This window comes from Sabethes cyaneus, chromosome 2, assembly GCF_943734655.1.
Source record: "Sabethes cyaneus chromosome 2, idSabCyanKW18_F2, whole genome shotgun sequence".
NCBI classification, from domain to species: Eukaryota; Metazoa; Arthropoda; class Insecta; order Diptera; family Culicidae; genus Sabethes; species Sabethes cyaneus.
Window position 1 is genome coordinate 244,766,235 of NC_071354.1, and position 23,395 is coordinate 244,789,629.

Sequence of the window (23,395 nt, forward strand, 5' to 3'; positions counted from 1 at the left end):
CAGCCACTGACAGTCGATCTATACACGTAGATGTTACCGGTTTAGCAGCTGCAGACGATCGAAAAATATTCGTAAATAAAAGTTTAATCATGTCCAAAAGAAGCAAGTCCAAGAAAAATGACGAGGAAAAAATTAACGTACGAGAAAAGCTCAACGAAAATGTGCTGGATTTGAGTTTGATGAACATTTCGGTAATCCCGGTGGACGATATTGTAAGTACCAATACAAATTAGGTTATTGTTTCACTTATTGCAGTTTTGTTTTTTTTTTGCAGAAAACATTGAAACGCGCAACGATATTGGATTTATCTAACAACATAATCACAGTTATTAATGTAAGTGAAGGAACGAACTTAATTTAGAAGCTTTGAATTCCATTAAAATCCATTTTACTGTAATATAAATTGCAGAAAGATTTCACTTCGCTGGTGCAGTTGACAAGACTGGATTTAAGTAAAAATCGAATCCGACTAATAACGGATGACTTCGGCAATCTGGTTAATCTCAGACACTTAGATTTATACAACAATCAACTGGAACGTTTGCCGCTTAGTTTCGGTCGCTTGAAGAAGCTGAAGTATCTGGACTTGAAAAATAACCCGCTGAATCCGGCATTTAAGAAGATTATTGGAACATGCACCGATCAGAAGGATTGCATCGACGCCGCTCGTAAGGCGGTTGCTTTTATGGCCGACATTGAACAGCAGGTTAGTCTCAAAGCGTTCGATTTCTGTTAAATTGGTGTGCATGATAAGTTTGCTTTTTCGCTTGATAGGTTATCGAAGAAAGAAAGAAGGACCGAGAGAAGCGAGAGCTCGAACAAAAGGAACAAGAGGCTCGTTCGCAGCAGGATGCAGTCTCGGAGTCCAATCCAAGTGGCGAGAAGGGGAATGCAAACAAAAAATCGAAGAGCAAAAATAACAAATCCAAGAGCAACGCTAATGACAAAGAAAAAACTGATAAGAACGGAGTCAACGCTGCAGCAGCCCAGGGTGGAAGTAAGAAGCAAAACAAGCGGAAAAAGGCAGAAAGCATTCAGAAGAGCAATAAAAATTGCTGGATAGTTCTGCCCGTTATTGCGATTGTTGTGGGTCTACTTTGTATTCTGAACTATGAACAAATTTTAGAATATTACCAAAGTACGGAAGGCGCGTACGCAGAGATCAAGGAAGAGTTTGTGAAATGATTCACAGCAACTGTACAATAAGCTGCATTGAAAACAATAAACGTATAACACAATTTACACTTTCACTTTTACAGCAGGTATTGTTATCTGAACGAAATAAGGAAATTTTAGGAATTAAATCGTTTCATGATAGATTTGAGATATGACTTAAATTAGTCAAGTACATTTACTCTTGACTTTCGTTATTGGTCTTTCATCATTCGCCTTTCATCTTTCATTTTCCTTCGCGTGATTTTTCGATTTGGTGGTGGTTCAGTGGTACGTTCTTTTTAATTTCGTGGTTTGTCTCTTTCCAGTGATTTGTTGTTATCTGTTGTTGTTAGTGTCTTTTGTTGCATTTTTGGTTACTCTTGATGACGTCTCTTGGCGTCCTCATTTGGTGTCTATTTTGGTCTTTCTTGATATTTTTTGTCACTTCTTTGTCGTTTTTTCGACGTCTTTTCGTCTTAGTTTTTTCGTTTTTCGTCTTTTATTTTCATCAGCTTTTCGCCTACTTGTCAGCATTTTTTCGTCATATTTTCACTATCTTTTCACCGCCTCTTCGGCCCGTCTTTTCGTTGTTCTTATGACATTATTTTTGTTACCTCTTGTACTTTTTCGACGTGTTCATCGTTTGTTGACTCCCATTTTTGCATTTTTTGTCACTTGTTTCAACGGCTTTTAATCGTTTTTGTCGTCTTTTTTGTTATTGTTTTGGCACCTTCATTTTGGCATCGTAATTTTGTCGATTTTTTCCATTTATTTTGCCGTCTTTTCATCGTTTTTTTTCGCTTTAGTTGTCTTATAATCACCTTTTTATGGCATCTTTCCTCGTTTGTTGTCAAGATAACCAAAACTTCCACAAAAGACGATCTTTAAGACTGTCGCAGTGGCCTTTAAACCTAAAGCCCTTCTGGGGCTACTAAAATTATTTTTTTTACTGTCTTTCCGTTGTCTATTCTATATTTATCGTCTTTTTTTCATTATTTTGTCGTCTTTTTGAAGCGTTTTGAATAATTTTCTATCGTATTTCTGCCATGATGATTTATTGGTTTTTCGTCTTTTTTGTCACTGTTATGGCGTCTTTTCGTCGCCTTCATTGTATTTTCATGTTATTTCCATCGTCTGTTCGTCATTTTTGACACATTTAAACGCCTTTTCGTCGGGTCTTTTGTTTTTTTTTTGTTTTTAGTCATGTTCTTTGTCGCTGTTTTGGTATCTTTTCGTCACCTTATTGCTATCTTTTTGATCTTTTGATCTTGTATTCGACATCTTTTTGTAGTCTCTGTTTTCTCTGCTTCTTCATTGTATTTTGGCCACCTTTGCCACAGTTCCTTTGTCTCTTTTCAGCGATTTGCTGTCATATTTTATCGTCTTTTCTGGTGTTTTTTCGGCGGTTTTATTTTATCGTAAGACGATTCGGTCTTTTTACCGTTCTTTTATTGTCTTTTTGTTGCCTGTTTGCTGTGTATTTGTCGCCTTTTGTCATCTCATCGTCGAATTTTTGTTACCTTTCCATAGTCTTTTTGTCGATCATCGTATTTTTGTTGACAGTTCGTCGTTTTTTGACCCCCGCGTTTGGCATTTTTTCGCGCGAATTTTTGCCGTTTTTGTCGTCCTTTCTGTTACTTTTTTGGCGTATTTTCTTCGTTTTTTTGTCATCTTTTCATCGTCTTTCGTGGTTTTTTCGTTATTTTTTTGTCTTTTCGTCGTGGTTTTATGTCGTTTCGCCACTTTTGTTATCTTGTCAACACCTTTTTAGCGTCTTTCCTCATTTGTTGTCAAGACAACCAAAACTTGCATAAAAGACGATCTTTAAGACTATCGCAGTGGCCTTCTGGGGCAACCAAAATATTTTTTTACTGTCGTACTTTCATTCCATATTGATTGTCGTTTTTCAATATTTTGACGCTTTTTAAATAATTTTTTATCGTTTTTTTTGCCTTGTTTGTTTTTATTGGTTTTTCGACGGCTTTTTTTTGTCATTTTTTTCATCTTTTTGTCGCTGTTTTTGGCGTCTTTCGTCGTCTTCATTGTATTTTCATGTTACTTCCATCGCCTGTTCGTCCTTTTTGACACACTTCAACGTCTTTTGGTCGTGTTTTTTGTTTTCTTTAATCTTGTAATCTTCTTTTTGTCGCTGTTTTGGCATCCTCCCGTCATCTTATTGTTGTCTTTTCGAAGCCTTTTTGTTACATTTTTATTACCTTTTTTCGTATTCGACATCTTTTTGTCGTCTGTCTGTTGTATTTGTCATTTTTGGCGTGTTTTTGGTCGTTTTTTCATTATATTTTCGCCAACTTTACACCGTTTCTTTGTCTCTTTTAGCGATTTGTTATCAAATTTTATCGTCTGTTTTGACGTTTTTGATCCATTTGGCGTTGTCTCGGCGGTTTCTCATCGTATTTTTGTCGTATTTCGTCTTATTTTACTGCCTTTTTGTCGACTTCTTTCGTTCGTATTCATCGTCTTATTGTCATTTTTAGTCGTATTTTGGTTCGGCTTTCGTTGTATTTTCGTCGTCTGTTACTCCTCTTTTTTTGCAACTGATTTTGTTTTGTTGTTTGTTGCGATGACGACAAAAGGTTTTTTTCTGTTTTTCGTCGTATTTATCGTCTTTTTATCATCTCACCGTCGAGGTTTTGTTATCTTTTCATCGTCTTTTTGGCATATTTTCATCGTAATTTTGTCGACCGTTCGTCGTTTTTTGACGCCTGCTATTGGCATTTTTTGTCGTTTTTTCGGCGAATTTTTGCCGTTTTTTTGTTACAATTTTAGCGTGTTTTCGTCGTCTTTTCTTTGTTTTTTACCATCTTTTTATCGCTTTTGTCGTTGTTTCGTCTTTTCGTCACTTTTTTCCCATTATTTCGTCGTTCTGTACAACGAAAGTGTTATCTTTTTACTACGTTGTTGTCATTTTTTCCTCTGCTTGCTGTTGTGTATCTCTTATCCTTTTGACGCTTTTTAAATAGCTTTTAGTCGTTTTTTGCCGTGATTTTGCTGATGTTTTAGCGCCGTCTTTTCATCATATTTTTACGTTGATTCCGACGTATTCCGCTGTATTTTCGTCAACTTGTCATTGTATTTTCACTATCCTTTCATCACTTTTTTGTCATCTTTCCATCGCAACTTTGGTTGTCTTTACCCCGGCTCTTCATCGTCTATTCTGCGTATTTTGGCCACCTTTTCATTACCAAAATTAGACAAGGATTGCAGCTAAGAGGTTATGACGATCAACCTTATTCGCTTGACAATAGCGAAGTTCTGTCATACCACATGAATCTTATTAGGAGCTGTTGAAATGTGCGAAGAAATAGAATTGAAAATACTTCACCCTTCTCAGCCAAAGATTGATAGTGAAGAACATCATGCCATCAACGCATAGAATGGCGAAGAGTGAGAAATGCAAGTTAGAATTGACAGCATAGCAGCACTAACGTGAATCATGCCTATATGAATAGAAAATCGTCTTTATTATTCTGTTTGTTAATTTCTCAAAGAAGAACTCTATAAGAAACTTTCATATAAGATCTCAAAGAAAAAAGCTATGCTTTTTGGGATATTATTCACTTGTCTGTAGCGTACTCGTATGTTTTGTAACTGAAAGAAGTTGAGGTTTATGAAGCTACTTAATTCGTATTGCTCACTATTATTACTTCTCACTTCACTTTACATAACTCATCTTCTTACCTCTTACTTAGTGACTAACCACTGATGACTTCTTACGTCTCACTTCTCGTTAGTCACTTCTTATTACACGAGAAGTGAGTAATGATTAGTGAATGATAAGAAGTTGAGTAATGTGAAGTGAGAAATGGATGAGAAGGGAGCAGTGAGAAGTGAGTAGTAACTGGTGGGCAATAAGAACTAAAATAGTGAGAAGTGAGTATGGAGAAATGAGAAATGAGTGGTGGAAAATCAGCAGTGAGAAGTGAGTAAAAACTGGGGAGTAATGAGAAGTGAGAAGCGGATTTCGCTAAAATTAAAAAAAGGGCATTTGGCTTGAAGAACAGCTTTGCCCGTCCGAAACGTTTTTTCTTAGTTTTTGGTGTTCTGATCATGATTACTTTGAAGGGTACTTTGATACAGCCAATGAGAAAAAAGTGGTATTCTAACTTTTCCCTTAAACTTGACAGTCGTATCTAAAAAAACAAGCCCGTTAGTCGTCTCTAGTTTTAACTAATCATTCTCAAGTTAGAACTCAAATGAAAAAACACACTTCCGTAAAAGATTTTATCTTATCGGAAAAGTATGTACAAACAAAGTATCGAAGCATCATGCCTTTGTGGCACCCCTAGGGTTGCTTGCATGTGGTGGAAAGAAAACAAATACCACCAACCACCCGACCCGACAGAGCGTGGCAGCTACCCGGCACTGAGAGAACATGTTCTCAGCACTCATACAGAGGCTTTCAGGTGAGCGAAAAGTACAAACATTACAGATGAATGATATACCGTATTCGGTTCACGCCAACACGGCCTGCGCACCAGTAGTCGCTTCTTGCAATGCAAAGCAACAGTCGAACCTTCATTCATACGTTATCTATTTTCGACAGAAAAAAATGGGTCATAGTGTTGCGGGAAGAAATACGCAGAAAACCATAAAAAACTATTTCGAAAAGTTGTGAGAGCGCCACCATTAATGTTTCCTATCCACCCATACTAAGCCGGTCCCGAGTGTCGGCGAAAAAGTGATGAATGTCTAGTTCATAGATTTCACATTTGAAAGTGCTAATTGTAGGTTCAGTTGTTCGCTGGACTTCAATCGGTTACAAGCCTCCTTTAACACTGGTCTAGAAAAATTGCACCCCGAGTGTGATGCAAGCGGTTAATCCAGTCCGTCACTAATTAGTTTAGCGATAGGTGTCTTTGCTTGACAAATGTTACCTGCAAAGTTTATGCTTTCCTCCTAACAGAAACAAAACGCATATCGGTGTCTCTGAGAAAAAAAATTTCATCAGTTTTCCTACCAAAGTTCAGTGAGTGTCGAGCAAAAAAAGGACCATTCAAACGGGTAAGTTTATCAGACAAGCATACTTCCTTCTAGGTACAGAAAGTGGTTACGAGAATGTGTCCAACATTGACAGCATCGACAAGAGCCGATGCACATTGGCTTAATATAGGCATAATAGGAAGCCACGTGTTTTCGGTGAAAATGAAAGGTTTTCATGAGTAGAACGAACAGAGCAGAAACTCTGGTGGCAGCACTACTACATAAAAAATGAGAGAATTCCCACGTATAAGTACACGATGCATAGCGGTACGAAGAAAGTGATTACATTGATAGTTTTTTAGCGAAAAACAGAAGAGCATAAAATCAAACTAATCGAATTTGGTTTGTTGCTTGATATTACGGCAGTAAATGGGAAAAAAGAGCCAAAACTTAAGCGCGATTCACAGTTAGACGGTTTTTGGTTAGCAAAATAGGACAAATGATGCAACCAGTCCAGTTGGAAAACTAACGTTAGCGGAAATTTGATATCCCCGCATGCGGTTTTCTAAATTGCTCGAGTGGAATGATGCAATTGAACTCTAGAGTTACAGTTTCTGAAAACTGCTCGTACTCATGAAAGAAAAAAAAAATCAATTAATGTTGAAACTATTATTTGAATTTTTATTTTTATTTGCTGCAATTAAATCGAAAAAATTAGAAAAATTTAAACGTGCCTAAAACTTGATGCAATAAAGTGCTAAAAAGTGGTAAATCAAGTTCGTTAAACTATTTCGGTCGAGTAATGTTATGCTTCGCGGTTAGGCATTTGCATGCAACATGCATGCTTCAGTTCGATTCTTGATTGGCATTTCAATCTTTCGTCACTGTTTGCAGCGGCTCAGGTGTGTTGTGTCTAGTTTACATAAGACAAATTTCTAAAAATAGATTGCATTCTAATCATGATAAACGAAAAATGTGCTACGTCACGGTGATTGTTTGAAAAAGAAAAATCAATCGGTTGACTAATGTTAGTTAGCAGGATATTGGAGACATGTTGTAATGTATTCAGCAAAAAAGTGATGCAACTGAACTCTATAATTGCTACTTTCTTAAACCCAAACTTTTGTTTTATCGTTCAGTGTTTCATTAATTGAAGTTGAAGGAAAGTTCAAATATTTTTATTTTGCTTTCGATTAAACATAACAAAAGACCTAAAGTGGACTTAGATTTAGTTCTACCCACGTTTCATAATGTTCTTATAGTGAAAGTTGAACCGTAAGCATTTCATTTAAATTTAAAATTTCAAAGGCTGGTAACAATTTGAATCTAAGCGAATCTCAGATTATCAAGAGCACGATTTCCATACACAATGGCAATAGGTACAAACTTTAATAACAAAAGTGAACTTTGCTGCGTCATGCTGATAACTAGTAATACTTTTCACAGCAGCGACGAGAAGGTCACCGATTAGAATTTATACCATATTGGTAAAAGAAAAAAGTCGATGCAAACCTCGCAGCAAGGTGGTTTTAATTTTTCGCGCCTGAAATTCATTTCTTTGCTGTGAAGCAAGGTCAGTGACTCGGAAGAACTTCTACATCCAGAATTGACCATTGCACAACACATCTTCTAAAGACTTTTGAACAAAATTATTCGAATTAGATTAGTCAAGGCGACACAAATAAAACTGATTCTGATTATGAAACTGTCATAGAAATGTTTCCCTTGAAACGCTTCAATCATCACGAACCCGAACAAGATTTTGCTGATAATCTTCGTTTCGTGTCGATGAAATTACGTGAAATTCTGTTGGCTTAGATAAGCTTCCTTCCTATTAAATTTATATAGTTACTCCTTGCAATTTTGATTGATTCAATGGATCACATGTTTAACTGTATTACTATTACACAATAAGAGACACAAGAGACAAAATTATGAATAAACACGATTTAAAAAAATTGTTTGAAGTACGTTAGCTTAATTTGAAAATTTAATTCAGAACTTTACAAAATTTGCCAAAAAAAATTATAGTTGAAAACATTTTTAAAACAAAAACTATTAAGTACATTTCGCGTTGGAAAGGGGAATTTAAAATAATTGTTTAAATTTTAAAATAATGCCTAAAGATTAAATTTTCCGATTTTCTCGGATATCACCTATTTAAAAATTCATAACTCTTCACCCAGAAATTTTTTTGCAAACCTGCAAGGACCTTAAATAACCTTAAATATGACTGACTTCTTCAAAAGACTGATTTTTATTTCGACGTCTAACTGAAAATCAATTTATTTTCACATGCTAAGAAATGTTCTGTTCATCATCTTATTATGCTGTTTCTGTGCTGGTACGGTTTAACCAATCTCTAGGAATGATGCGCTTTATGCTTTATCAGGTGGTTATCGTCTGAATGCTCCGGTTTTTATCTTCACAAAAGCAACAGATGAGAAATAGAAAATCAATTTGCATGTTAAAACACTAAATGGTGCTTTCTAACCGCGACGACGCCTTTTTAGAGCTATATGCTACATTGGGGACATGAATTGTGATTAAATCATTGTTTTGCTAATAACTGTCGGTCGTGGCAGATAGTTTTACATACTATCAATAACACCTTACTGTTATTGTTTACCAATTGATAACTATCAGTAGCTACTGACAGTTATAGTTGCACATCCATGGTTTATTTTTTACAAGCAAAAAGCAAATCAATGCTACATTCCGGTTTCAGAACTTGATATTCTGTTTTTATTCCACAGAATTTACATTCAGCTAATAATTTTTGGTGAATATGAAACACTTCTAATTTCGCTTTTACGTTTCGGCTTACTGGTTTTTGCTGTTCAGTCATCATCAGAAATAAATAAAAATAATACAATAATTTACTTTCATAGTTGTCATGATCTACAGTGCTACGAAGAAAAGCTCCAAAAACCGATTCTGCTGAACTCGGCAAATTTGAACAGGCTCCATCTTACTTTCGTTTATTTATCACCCAAAGTCCGACATTGAAGTTGGTAATTTTTCTAAATCTATCTCACAATCGAGTTAAATAAAGCTTCCAAAAGTTTGTTATGTAACGGCTCAATGATGTTTTCCCAATCTAAGAAAAGTTCCGCTAACGAATTTTATTCTATACACCGTTTCGGCGAGAACCGTAAAAAATGCGCCACATATTTTTGATGTTAGACGGGGGGTACACATGCTGTGCATTGTTGCATTACAATAGATCTTCCTTGAATTTTACTACCAGCAGTCTGTAGGCGGTCTCCAGCTTTATCAGTGATGTTCGATGTATCGGGGCCTGAAAAAAATATTTTTTTAGTTTGAGAAGATTAGAACTGTGATTCTATGATTTTTTAACTTACTTGGTTTATAGGTCCTTATCTATAATAATAAGGCTACTTTGAAAGGGATAAAACAAAAAAAGGGGTGAAAGTTTTTACCAAGTGAGTTAATGGAGACGAAATTACGGAATCGAGCAAGTTTTTCAGACCACGTTCTGTTGTCTCAACCTTTATAATGGGGTCAGGCGTTAATTAATTTTCCTTTCCAATCCCTTTCGAATTTAATCTTACCAATAGACGGAGAGAACGGTAGAAGAAAGTAATGAAATCAAAAGTATCCAAACAGAGTGGGACAAGATGTGAAGGGGGAAGAGAGGAAAATTGGTAAGGAATGGTCATTGAAGCACACTAGCGTGCCCAGACGAAAACAATAGGTGGGGCATCCGAGCTTTCGAAAAAACGAAGTAATCGTAGGATTCTGTTACAGTTTTTCTTATATCAGTCCTGTTTCTCCTCAGCTTTTTTATTTTCTCTCTCATTTTCAGTCTTTTCTTCTTACTTTTCGCTCTATTTTCGTTTCCAGTTTTTATATTTTTCCAACTCTTTATCTTTATTTGTTCTCGTTTTTCGTCTTCATTTGTTCTATTTTCCTCTTCGATGCTTCGTTTTCCGCCTTTTATGTATTTTCTATCTGCTTTTCTGTTTCTTTTTTCCTTTCCTTTTCGGTTTTCGTCTTTTTCTCTTCCGTTTTCTTCTTTTTCTGTCCAGTCCCATATTTCTTCTTTTATATTCCGTTTGACCCCTTTTTCCCGTTTTCCTCGTTTCTGCTTTCTGTTGTTTTTTTTTCTCTCGCGTTAGGCCATTGCAAATTATTTTCAAAGTTTTTGTCTCCCCGCCCTTCAAAATTGGTTTTAAAGATTGGGGGGCAAAAAAAATTGTTTAGAGAGAGATAACATTTTGAAAATCTTCAACATTTCTTAAATAACGCTACAACATAGTTTTTCGAACACATCATTGTGTGTAAAAGCCGTACATGATATGATATGTCACTACAGTTGAGCATTCAAAACCATCTAATAATTTTCTACCAGCTTGTTCCTCTTTCTTTGGCCCTTTTCTCTTCTTTTCCTGTTCCATTTTTCGCCCTTTTCCACAGTCTTTTATTCGTCTTTTTTCTTCCAGTTTCCATCGTTTTCAGACCCATCCCAAGTTACTATTTGAGTTTTATTATACTCTTACGGTGGTCTTCAAAACCAATTTTGGTCATAAATAAAACTCAAATTGTTGGTTGGGATTTTTCCTCTATTCCTGTTTCATTTTTTGTCATTTTCTGTTTTCTTTCGACATGTTTTCGGTCCCGGTTTTCGTTGTCGTTTTTTAACATTTTTTCTATCCAGTTTTTCGTTTTTTTTTCGTTCGTCTGTTCCATTCTTCCTCTAATTATGTCCTGCTTTTCTTTCGTTTCTGTCACGTTGTTTTTCTTTTCTGTTTTATCCCTTTTCTTCTATTTACATTTTTTCTTCCCATTTTTTCTGTCCAATTTTTCCTCATTGATTGTTATTTCTCTATTCTGCTGGTCCCATATTTTCTCCGTTTCTTTTTCTCTTTTTTATTCCGTTTACTTCTTCTCTTTCTTTATCTGATTGTTTCTCTTTTTCTGTCCAGTTTACCCTTATTTTTTTAGAGTTCCTCTTTCCATTCTTATTTTTCTTCCGTTTTTCCTCCATCCTGTCTCCTTGTTTTCTACTTTTAAATTCTCGTTTTTTTCGTTCCCAGCCTGGGCACGCCAGTGTTGACACAACGCTTACTGAATTCGTAAATCGTTCCTCTTTACCCAAGCTGGGGAAACCGTGAATTATGTTCTAGCGTATGATATATCATACCCCGTCTTCAAAACCTGTTTCCTGCTGAATTTCAATAGTTATTATTGTTGTTAATATATCACTACAAGAAAGATAAGACATCAATCTAATGTGTGTGTGAGATAATCTGTCAGTTTTTGTCATTTCATCTGTATTTTCAACAGTGTAAAGTTGTGATAAAGGGCGGAAAAAAATTGAAAAAAGGCGAAAAAACTTTGTCTCCAAAACGCATAAAAAAGTTTACATTTTGTGACGGAATATTACCTGAAATGTAAAATGGTATATACAGTATCCCCCCGCTAATCCGACACCCAATAATCCGACGACTCGATAGTCCGGATCTCGCTAATCCGGAAAATTCAGAACTAAAACGAATTGTACTTGACTTCTTTCAATCGAACACTACCTTCGTTTGGCGTCTCCGTTAAAGTCAGAATGGCACTCTCTCTAACTAAATGGAAATGGTACATGGTGCTGCTTCTAACTACGTTCACTTTTGCCATGGCTATAATATTTTCATTGCTATTCTCAATAGACTGATGTGCTTGTCTGCCCATAAATGAAAAATTGGCTAATATGCCACCGACATGAACTTGAGAAAAATGCAATTTTGTTACTTTTGTCTGTAAAAGATGTTTTACGCGGTAATGGCAGCCTGTTTAATGTGCATATTACCCCTCATACACGCCGAAGCCACACCGTTGAGTTCAAACAGCGATAGATGTGGCCAAATTCCATCCGCCGGACGTTTTTAACGCAGTAGCCAGTTTTTCATTTATAAACACAAGTAGAGTTTACAATTCGGGAGCAAATTTGGCTAACGTCCATACATTATGAATTATTCCGTGTTAGTGAGCCTCCAAAATGATGGCTTTGAACTGCCTAAAACGGTACGGAAGCACAAGTGAAGACGAAGTGGACGACGAAACAAGTAATCCGTGCACCCCGGAGAAGTTGCCAACGAAGCGTGTGCTTCAAGCGCTTAAAGCCAGAAGGAAGAAGCAGCTACTCCATGCCCTCATTAATGGAAGCCGCGAATCCTGCCGTCTAGATTGTAAAAAAAAGATAAAATGTGAAAAAATAACAAGATTCGATCCAAAAACTTTGCGATTGCTAACCTTACGTCTGAAACCACCACACCACATGATCAGTTTTAATGTGTGATGAAAAAATGCGAAATAAGAACACATCGGTTGCTGGGCATGCGGTTTGAACCCATTATGGATATTAGCCAATTTCTCATTTATTTTGGATATTAGCCAAAATTGTTTCACGTCCTGTGCCTCCAAAAATACATTTTTTTACAATCGGCTTCCGTGGGAACATTGGTTGGAGTGTATTCTATCATGTGATATTATGATCTCAATTTTGGAAAAAATGGCATATTAGCCAATTTTTCATTTATGGGCAGTTGTGCTTATTTCGACACTAACTAAGAATTTTAAAGTATTTTGTTGACGAAATTGAGTATTACCGAGTATAAAACATAGTTATTGCGTACTTACGACAAATATTTTCAAACATTTCCGGAGTTGTTTACGTATGGATGTAAACAAAACCACATTTCAAACTCACACTGACGTCAGTTTTACTGTCGGATTATCGAGTCAAAATTCCTGACACATTCAAGCCATAATATAATGTATTACACAGTTTCACTTCATTTGGTCCACATTTGGGAATACCCGAGTCATAATAGGTCAATGAGAACCTATTATAACCGGATAATCGCTATTTTTTGATGGACAGTATCACTGCGACCAGTATTTCGATCTACTGTGATACTGCCCAGGTATATTTTTTTGTATTTCGCATTTCGCAGTATGGCTATTTGCATTGTCTATTAGCTATATCGTTATGGATTGAATGATTCCAAATTATCCTTGCTTATATGTCGGTGTATTCTAACCAATTTCTCCTCCATGTTTTTACTACTTTTCGACTAATCTCGCTCTCTACTGTCAGGAAGTACGAAAATTGCGAGTGAACAAGAGGTTTCATAACGCACTTCGAGCCAGTACCATTTTTATAACTAGAGGCTTCATCCTCAGTAAAATGGAGTTGAGCACAAAGGGAGGGTGTGTATGTGTTTTTCCTTGCTACTTTGCATCACCAATTTCGTTTCTATAGTCAGTAACAAATTATAATTTCCCCATGGACAAGAGGCTTCATAACGCTCCTCGAGCCAGTACCACCCTTATAAACGTGCCCTAGGCTTCATTCTTGATAAATGCAGAATTCAATATGAAGGAAGAATGTAGGCTATGTATAAAATGGAACTACTCGCTTTGACCAGGAAGAGACTGTTAGAGTCAATAGGCTCGTAACACTACCACCGCAGTTGTCCTGTGTGCCTTAACTTTCCACGACTCGAAAGCCCCTGCATACAAATTTTCGCACCGATCGGTTCAGTAGTTTCCGAGTCTATAAGGATCATATAGACAGACAACAGACTGAAATTCATTTTTATAGGTTCGTCGAAATGCATTTCGCCATTTCGCGGAAACCCAACTCACATTGTTGCTTGGGAGGTGTCTCAAAACATTATAGAAAAAAATCCTGTCTCCAAAAACCCTTACATGCTAAATTTGGTTCCATTTGCTTGATGAGTTCTCGAGTTATACAGAAATTTGTGTTTCATTTGTATGGGAACCCCTTCTCTTAAAGGAGGGAGGGGTTCTAATTTACCATAGAAAAAAATCCTGCCTCCTAAAACCCCCACATGCCACATTTGGTTTTATTTGCTTGATTAGTTCTCGAGTTATGCAGAAATTTGTGTTTTATTTGTATGGGAGCCCTACCTCTTAGAGGGTGAAGAGGGAGAGGTCTCTAATCATCATGAGAGCCTTCTCCGGCATCAAAAACCCCAGCATACAAATTTTCGCGCCGATGGGTCTATAAGGGTCAGACAGACAGACAAAATCGTTCACACGTAACTAACATAAAAAGAAAAGGTCCTAAGTAGGAACCCTGACGGAACTTGGATATGATTTAAATAGGGTCAAAAAGTACGTTTTGAAAGCGAACAACTGTTCGTCATGACTGAAGCCATTTTGAACTTTTTGGTCCATTCCATATTTTTGCAATTTGTAAAGTAATAAAGGTATGCTGATTCGGTTAATTGCCTTGCGAAAGTCCGTTTACACAGTGCATGCCCAAAAGTCCAATTTTGCGTTCCCTTTTCAAGCATTTCGGCCGATATCTTACCACTTACCCATAATCCCACCTAAAGCACCTGATTTTGTGTCGGATTTACTAGTCCACAAGAAATTATGCTGACCAAAATTTCTTGTCAAGTGGACAATGTTAGCTGAATAGTCATACTTCGCATTACAATAGTTAAATAAGTTCTAGGAGTAGTTGTTTCACATTAACAATTTTCCGCAAAATTTCAACAAAACGTATCGGTCGGAAAGGGATAAACATATAAGTTGGAAAACCTGACCCCTAAAAAACCATCCATCATTACTCTTTGGATAAAATGTTAATGTTCAATAAAATAGGACCGCAAGCGCGGTTTTCAATAGTTTGCAGCTAAACGAAAAAACCGAGAATAAACCAGTCAAAAAAATTGTCAAAACCTAGCACGTTTTCAAATACCTGAAAATTTCGTGTTTTATCTGTTGGACTGACACGTAATTAAAAATTTGTTAAATTCAGACTTGTTTCCAGAAAGGTAACCGTTCAAACGAAAATTTCAGTGTCAAACGCTCACTGTAGCAGAACAATGCCGAATGCGGGAAACAATCTTTGCTGTTGTTTAATGAAGTATACTACCCCAAATAGTATATGGATCCAAATGTATAGAAAACCAATCACATTTTGTTCTTGGAGAAAAACATACCTTTTAGATTTTTATATGGAGTTTTCTAACATCGTGGAAAATTTTGTGGAAATTTTTTTCTAGATATAATTAACGCCTTTTGCGATTTTCTTCAGCAGAGCTTTAATTTTTAAAAGTCTATGCACTAATTATGCAGCCAAGTACCAAAAAATTATTATTTTTACAATACCTTTCGCCATTTGGTTGAAAAAATTCGTGCGTCACAAACGTCAAATGACTAGGCAACCACGCCAGTTTGTCTATCAAATTAGCACCGTTACCTTGACCGCTACAACAATTAACAAATTGACGGTCAATCTAAATTGTGGCGGGCCCACCATGGTCACAGGCTTACAAATCAAACCAGTTTCCGGGAGGCTGCTTCCATTTTTGGTGCATTTTCGATAAGTCTTGTTTTAATGCATTACTTTTTATGAAAAATAATTTTAAACCCTTTCGATCTAGTTCTACCCGCCCAGTTAGCTTCGAGGTACGATGCTGGTCTAACAAGCCATTCCTCGTATGTTCGAATCTCGGCTAGGCGGTGCTGATAGATAGAGTCAATAGGATTGTTGGCATCAGCCCCGTAACTGTCCTGTACTCTAATAGCCGGCAGCGAGGTCAGTCGATAATGAAGGGTATTGTCTAAAGTTGCACAAGGCCTTGGATCTAGTTCTATTACGATGTTTTTTGATGATGTTGGTCACAATGCGGTTTTTAACATTTTCTAAATTGACAACATGAAATATACATTTTTAGAAAATTTTTTGTTTCTGATTTTTTGACTGAAAATTTCGATATTTTCGTTTTTATTAGCTGTCAGTCTATTAAATTTAGCACAGATTTTTTCTATTTTATTTTTATCCAAAAATATAGAGTCGCAACGTTGGAAAGATTAGAAAACCTAGTTTTAATAGACTTACAGCAAATACTACTTTTTGTCTGAAACGGCAAATTTGAATTGAGTTTTTGAACAAATGAAATAAAACAAACCGCGTTAAAAGTGACTACAGTGTATACTGAAAACATCGAAATTTAGGAAAGCGGAAGCGGGAAAGCGGAAAAGTATTTTGATAAAATAAATTGGTACATGCTAGAGTTTTTTTTTATTTGATTATAGTCACTCTAACAGCTTGGGTCATTCGTGACATCTGTGGGATTGGATTTGAACCTGGGTCCTCGGCGTGAATGCTAACCACCATAGTGGGATTGACCTCTGCTACAGTATTATTTAAAGGACAAAACGTAACGTTATTCTACGTCATCCGTATAGAAGAGAGACTTTACATAATCCCACACCATCAAACGAAACGAAAAGTCCAAAACTTGCCACACGATTGGTCCATTGCACAGTGGCGCTCCTCCATACAAAGCTTGGCGAAAAGTCAAAAGTTACTTCAAATCGGATGCAAATAACATCTTTAACTAATTTTGGGTCATTAAATTCAAATTAGAAATCAAAAATCGAAAAAAAATCGTCGCTCATTAGGGTGGTTCACAAAAGTTAAAAAAATAGCTTCGTTTTTTACTTGCGTTATTGTTGTTTGTTGTTTTTTGGGATGGCAAATTTTGTATTTACCCTTGAAAGCATAAAAAAATTGTTTCATGATGCATTAGGGTGGTTCACAAACCTTAAAAAAAACTTTATTGCAGAAAAATCTTTAGTAAATTAATATAAGCCACTCATTTCAATTTTGTAGCATAAAATTTAAAAAAACTTTTAAGCTAGTCAAAACATAATAACATTGCAATAATTTTTCACAAAAAAAACAATGCATGTGGGACCCTTTAGTCTGTGTTTGGTTCAGCAGTTTAACAGCCAGTTGGCAATTTACTACGTATTTTAAGGTTACAAATGACGTACCGATATGTATCAAACAAAGTCGTATTCGATGCGCAAAACTAGGTTTTACGTACCATTTTGGAGGCGATATTCGCATTGAGGAATAATTTTAAACGATTCACTTATATAGGTATTTCTATACGAAAAGATCCGATTAAGCGCGACCAGATTCATATAGCTATACAACTTTGTCCTGAAAATCACATGTTTGTTTGCTACTGTAATATATTGATAAGACGTTGATCAGAGGTTGGAAATTTCGCAAAATGAATATGTACGCCGAGCATCGGCAAACGGTTTTATCAAGAGAAAAAAAGAGATTCGAATGGTTCAATTCGCCTATAACTAATGAGCCACATCAGGTATCAGCATCTTTGGCTCGAGCAGCACGTTCCTCACAATCATGTGCGAAATAACACCTTCTGCTGCTTTTAAAGTAACTAACACTACTTTAAACTAATTCTAATAAAATTCATGATGAAACAATTTTAAATACTTTCCGTCGACCCCGAGTATTACAAACCCGCTAAATCGACCACACTCAATTTTTAATATTCAATTTTTGAACTAATTCCGATGTTCACGATGAGGTTATGTTTGTGATGGGATTTAAAGCCGAAAGATGCATGTTCGGCGGAGCAGGCGAATAGTGTATGTTCATGAGGGATGCATCGATTCAAATAAGCATTTTTCGCCAATTCTCCAACTACTGAGTCTAACGTTGGTAGATGAGTTAGTGCTGGCTGGCTAGTTATGAATTTTTAAAGAAAGAAAATTTGGCAAAAATGATTGTTTTTGGGACCACTCTAACTCAGAAAGAGCCGCCCTAAGCGCTAAGTAAAAAGGTAGGGGTCTAAAATTTTCCGAAAAGACACAATTACACAGAATTACATTAACATTACCCTTTTTGATTTTTGTGTTGAAAAGATGCTTTTTATAGTAATTTTATTCCTTCTATAGAACAGAATACCGTTCCTTCATATAACGAGAAGAAATCACTTCTCAAAAAATCGATATTCCTTCCTTAGCGCAGCAAAGCGCAGAAAGCCACCTAGTTTTTCGAAAAGTAGAGAAAATTTCGTATAAGATGCATTTAATGTGATCGTTTTCTGTTGTTTCCCAACATAGTTTCTTAATCGCTGAATATTGGTGTTAACTTTCCCATACATTTTGTATGGCAGAACAAAATATCATTCTTCAACATGTTCAACTTCAGACATTTGTCAAAAATTCATTTTAACTTCAAACTGGCTAAAATTTTCAGGTTAACCTCCCAAATTATTCCAGAAAATAGTAAAAATTGAATGATGGCAAAAGCTTAAAATTGGATTTTTGACTTTTGGCCAGCTTTGCGCCATTGGTTCGCACGCTGTGTGACAAGTAGTGCCGTCTTGTTGAAACCAAACATCGGCCAGTTTCAATGCTTGCACTTCTATCAAAAAGGAGTCCATAATCATCAATTGCTCCGTTTATAGCAACGTAGTGACCATCTTAACCATTGAAAAAATACGGACTAATGATGCTGCCGGTCCAAAAATCGCACCAAACAGTAATTTTTGTGGCTGCAATGGCCGTTCTTCTATTGTCTGTGACAACTCATCACACCAAATGCGACAATTTCGTTTGCTGTCGTATTTGATCAATCGGAAATGAGTTTCGTCGCTGAACACTTTCCATGATTTTTGGAGCAAATAGCAAATTGAACATTTTTAATTTTGAAACATGATTTTTTAACCTACTCGAGGGTGTAGTCGAGTAGAGACGCAATGAAATCACTATTTTTATGACATTGCTCGACACCATAAGAAAAAGGCCGGTTTATCTATCTCAAATTGGCGGTCCGACCTTGACCGCTATCACTATTAACAAATTGGCGGTCATGGCGATCAAAGTCAGGCTGTGGCTTACAAATAAGATAGTTTAAACCAGTTTTTAAAAAGCTGCTTTGGCACATTATCGATCAATCCTGTTTCCAGATGAAGGAAACCGCAAAACAATGCTCAACATAGAAGCGGATTTTTGCATCCGTAAGAAAGCCAAAGATAGGCGCGAAAAAACGTGACAGCTTCCGATGAAGTGTTTGTTTCTGATACTATTATTAATAACATAATTTAGGTCACGGATCCCACAGGAGAATACTTTTGCGTGCAAAAAAAAGTTTACTTTAAGATGCTTGTCACCCACACATTTTTAAACAATCTGTTGTGTGGCAGGTTTGTTGTAATACAAGAATTGATATTGCTCTTATCACTGCAAATTTTCGAGGGAATTCCAGCAGCGTGGGGTGAACAGTTAATAGGGGGAAACATTTAGCGCAATTATTAAATCGTCATTCCAGCTGCTGGGTGTGCACTACATTGGCTGACAGGCAGGAAACATTTCACATACGGAAGCATAAAATTCTATCTGTCAGCAATATAATGATCAGTTAGCAACGGAAAACAGCAGTGATGCAACGCTGTCCTGCCAGAAAAAAATGCTTATAATGGTACCATGATTCACACCTAGACTTCGGACAAAGTGTGCTAAAGAATCTGAGAGACTGTGACACCAAAATGTGATAAAAACCAATCAATTAGCGGGAAAAAACTAAATTGTGTCTCAATTTCCGTCGCAATTATCATTACGATGATAAAACGGTTGTTACGCGTACTACTAACTTTTAATCAGTACGACAACGACAACAAACTTATCGTATCGCCTAGAGAGACTTAGATAGCACCACACACTCGGTTTTCCAGAACGGACGACAAGCGACAAAACGAGTTTTGCGGTTCAGTTGGCGCAATCGTCACGAGGAGTTGCACGATAAGTACATTCTTCGCTATCATATTACGTCTGAGTGCTAAACTTTAGCCCTGCTTCACATTGAACGCTCGCTGCTGGGAGGTTTAATATTGCACCGGTAAGCTTTGGAAAAACTGAATAAACAAATTGTGTCTAGCTGTGCTGGAGAGCGACTGCAATGCACGTGAACAATAAAATGAAAATTCAAATGAGCTGTTAAGGAGGAATATCAATACTAAAAATGGCGATCACTTTCAACAAATGACTCGATGGAACGGGATGATCAAAGTACGTGTTTTGCTTCCGTCAACAGAACGGACCGATCCACGTGTCACAGAGTCAACAAGTTGCACCCCGAAGGTGATGCCTTCGGTTTGTTCTTATCAGCTTAGAGCTTAGATGTGTCCGATTCCGGTTCGACGGTGATAACAGTCCTTTTGAATTCGTTCGCTACAAACGGGTTGGACTAAAACTAAAACCGTTGTTTATTCTTACCACTTTTTAAACGGAGCATTGTTCGACGCAAGTGTAAACGACATTTCTTTGCCTCCTCGTGACGTCCAGAGGCCAGTTAAAATAGATTTGATAGACAGATCGCTGCAGTCGTATTGGTTTTTCCAAAAATAAAGTAAAATTTTTCTAGACTTTACAATGTGACGCACTCGTTGTTGATAGTAGCGAAACCGAAAGGTCAAAGCGGCACTTCAAGTATACAAATATCGTTCGTTTGCAAAGAATTTCGCTGTAGCTGAACCACAGCGGCACAGCGGCAAACTCTCGCTTCTAAATTGTGAAAATGAATAATCAATGAGCAGGCACGTGATCGAACGGAATTGCGAGACAAATTCCGAATCCACTAGGTCAAAAGTCTATTGTCACAATTTGTCATGAGCCGCTGGCTGAGTCGCGCGGCCGGATTCCTTTGTAGCGATCGTCGAAATAAATTAGTGTCTAGTCGACGGTATGTCATAATTCGCTTCCAATTGATTTCAACAGTCCGCACAAGAATAGACACCAGGCGATAAAACGGGAGCGGACGTTTACTACTATGTCTGTGTAGCTGGCTGAGTGTGTTAGCTTAGTTAGCGAGTATCGATCTAGGGCTTAACAAGTCAAGCGGTATTGCGAAAGTCTTGAGCCCTTCTATTTAGTGAAAGAAATAAACGAAGACACAAAGTAGTTCCAGTTCTTCTGTAATGGAGATGACATTAGAAGAACACAAGCAAAGATTCAGCTGATTATGATAACGATTGTTGTATACTACATTTTATTGCAATTTTATAGTGATTTTTATGACCAATTTTGGTCCCTAGAGCCAAATAGGTGTGCAATAAAATTGTTACTCGGGTAATTGGTTTTACTAAATAATTGCGAGTGCACTCGCAGCTTGATTTTAAATGTTTGCCCTTCATATGATGATTCTTCATTAGGTAAATGTTTTTATGCCACTCTGTGACTACTCGTCAAATAGTGAAAATCATTGGAAAAATTGCTGTTTTGGTTTTAGTACGTTCTCTTTGCGGTTTTATGATCAATTTCATATGCTAAAAACGTTGTAAGAAAAGTATGTGATGAAACTGTCACAAATTGATACTCGGATAGTGCTCCATAGGAATGTTTGCCTCAATAGCCCTTTAAGGAAACTAGTTTTTTGTGTAAAAGTTTGCAAAATTGAAAGATTTACTGCGAAGAACTTGCAATATCGTATAGACTTAATCGATAATAGTTTTTTATTCAACTCTCAAACATTGAAAACACAATACGTCGTTTGAAAGAGAAAAACGGTTAACAAATATATCATTTCAAAGTGGTTGGGAAGTTTTGCACCCCCTGCCATACTCATCAGACATGACGTCATCCGAGCATTACTATTTATTTCGATCGATATGAAAACTGGAAATGAAGATGGGTACGAACCACCAATTTTCTTGTAAGGCCTGTAAAATACACCTTTTTTACAACTTTAATATTTGTTAATTTATTCGAAAAATACTATGCATATACGAGATTTACGACGACTCAAAAACCACCTGACAAACTTGAATTTATTATAGGGGAGAGTAGTCATTATTTCTTAGCGTCTTTTTTCTTAGCATTGATTACAGCCTTATAGTTTCTTCTTAATATTTGTTCGCATGAATGTCCCCCATAATCGGAAAGTGTCAAAAGTTATACATGGCTTGCTATGATAAAAACAAAATAAACTAACTTTTTTGTGTTAGGAGACAGAAATAAGGTTCCTACAGCAAAACAAGCAACTTTGCTAAAGAAATGAAGCTTCTATCTCCATCTCCATACAATATTGTTTTTGAAAGTTGCTTAAAAATTAGTTTTTCATGCTCAACTTTTGTTAACTGCATTTTACCATAATATATTTTTTTAAGCAAATAGCGAAGCACTCAAAAAACATGTTTCTACAGAAAACCGCGTCTCTAGGTCTTTTCCTTGCAAAGTTATCGCATATTTAATGTTCATGTTTCGTAAACAAAAACTTGATGAACTGTAGGGTGGAGATGTAAAATGCACTTCGGTACATTTTATATTATACTAGCTGATTTCTCGAACTTACTCCGATTCCATTTGTGTCTCTGCCACTTTACATCTTTTATTATAACGAAAATTATCATAATGCAATAAACAAAACACTTTTTCTTCATTTGAATGTGTCTACTCCCTTTGTCAGCTCCCCTGTTTTTGTTTCCCCACCACTCACAAATATATCTTTCAGTTCCTAAAAAGCAAGAAAGCCTTTTTTACGTTTTTGAACCTCTACTTTGTCAATGGCCACCCTTTCCCTCCCTTTCAGAAACTCCGTCTTGTCATCCAGCCATTTGTACATCAGTTCAAAAGCAAGAGAAAAGCACCCCTTTACCCATTTGAACTTTCCCATCCCTCCCCCTCCCTTGTAACAGACCACACTCGCTCTCTTATCATCCCCCCTGCGCTGATTCTTCTGTCAAAGAGCAGTTGTGCCAAATTTGATGAAGAACCGTCCAGGCGTTCTGGAGTTATGGCGGAATATATATTCATACTTACGTTCATCGTCCCCCTTCTGTCACGTAGTCAGTTATGTGCATCTGTTTGCTCTCTGAAAATCCCTATATCGAAAGAGAAACAAAGCCTTTTTTATATATCCCTCCTCGACAGACCTCCACTCCCTGCCTTTTTGTCACCCCGCCACTTGCGCAACTGCAATCGGTCTAAATACAAAATGAAAATCTCGGAACTCACAAGTAACCAAAAGTTGCGATAAAAGGGGATGTTTTGTTTTAATCAGCCAACAAAACGATAATCAATACAATTCTATTCAGCTCAATTTTTAAGTAACAAACTGTACCTTCAAGTTGATGATTACATTACACTTCGAAAGGCATGCAAAGCAAATTCTAACAGAACTAGAAAGTTCGCAAAAAGTTCACCTAAATTGCTATATAGAACACTGTTCAGCTCAAACAAACTTTAATAATCTTTAAAAAATTAAAAAGATTAGAGGGGGAGGAATTTCCACTGTATTTATTTTTATTCATGACATTTTCTTAAGCAAGCATTTATATTTAGGTTATTAATGATAACCAATATTAATTAGTTAATAATGAAAGACGTCAGAATTTATTATTGCAACTTACCAGACACACACACACCCTCGGGAATTTGAACTCGAGCACTACTTTCGGTAACCTAGACGCATACCAGCAACGGG

At 36.6% G+C, this 23,395-nt stretch overlaps 2 protein-coding genes across 2 annotated transcripts in view; both read left to right on the forward strand.

Annotated features, from left to right (window-relative positions):
* Positions 1-25: 25 nt before the first annotated feature.
* LOC128737436 (leucine-rich repeat-containing protein 59) lies at positions 26-1,238 on the forward strand. The gene is made up of 4 exons (XM_053832071.1): positions 26-212; positions 275-334; positions 410-706; positions 775-1,238. The coding sequence occupies exons 1-4, from the start codon at positions 90-92 to the stop codon at positions 1,183-1,185; spliced, it is 891 nt and encodes a 296-aa protein (XP_053688046.1). The 5' UTR covers positions 26-89; the 3' UTR covers positions 1,186-1,238.
* A 4,465-nt stretch (positions 1,239-5,703) lies between these two features.
* The window catches only part of LOC128734306 (proton-coupled amino acid transporter-like protein pathetic), a 41,565-nt gene continuing 23,873 nt past the window's right edge, over positions 5,704-23,395 (forward strand). The window contains exon 1 of the mRNA XM_053828427.1: positions 5,704-6,177. The gene's annotated coding sequence lies outside the window, so the exon portion shown is untranslated. The remainder of the gene's footprint in view (positions 6,178-23,395) is intronic.

Bases quoted from the DNA above. Each gene is read 5' to 3' on its own strand.
- LOC128737436 (XM_053832071.1), top strand. From the start codon at position 90: ATGTCCAAAAGAAGCAAGTCCAAGAAAAATGACGAGGAAAAAATTAAC. The intron at 213-274 runs GTAAGTACCAAT...TTTTTTTTGCAG, and splicing joins TAATCCCGGTGGACGATATT to AAAACATTGAAACGCGCAAC. The intron at 335-409 runs GTAAGTGAAGGA...TATAAATTGCAG, and splicing joins ACATAATCACAGTTATTAAT to AAAGATTTCACTTCGCTGGT.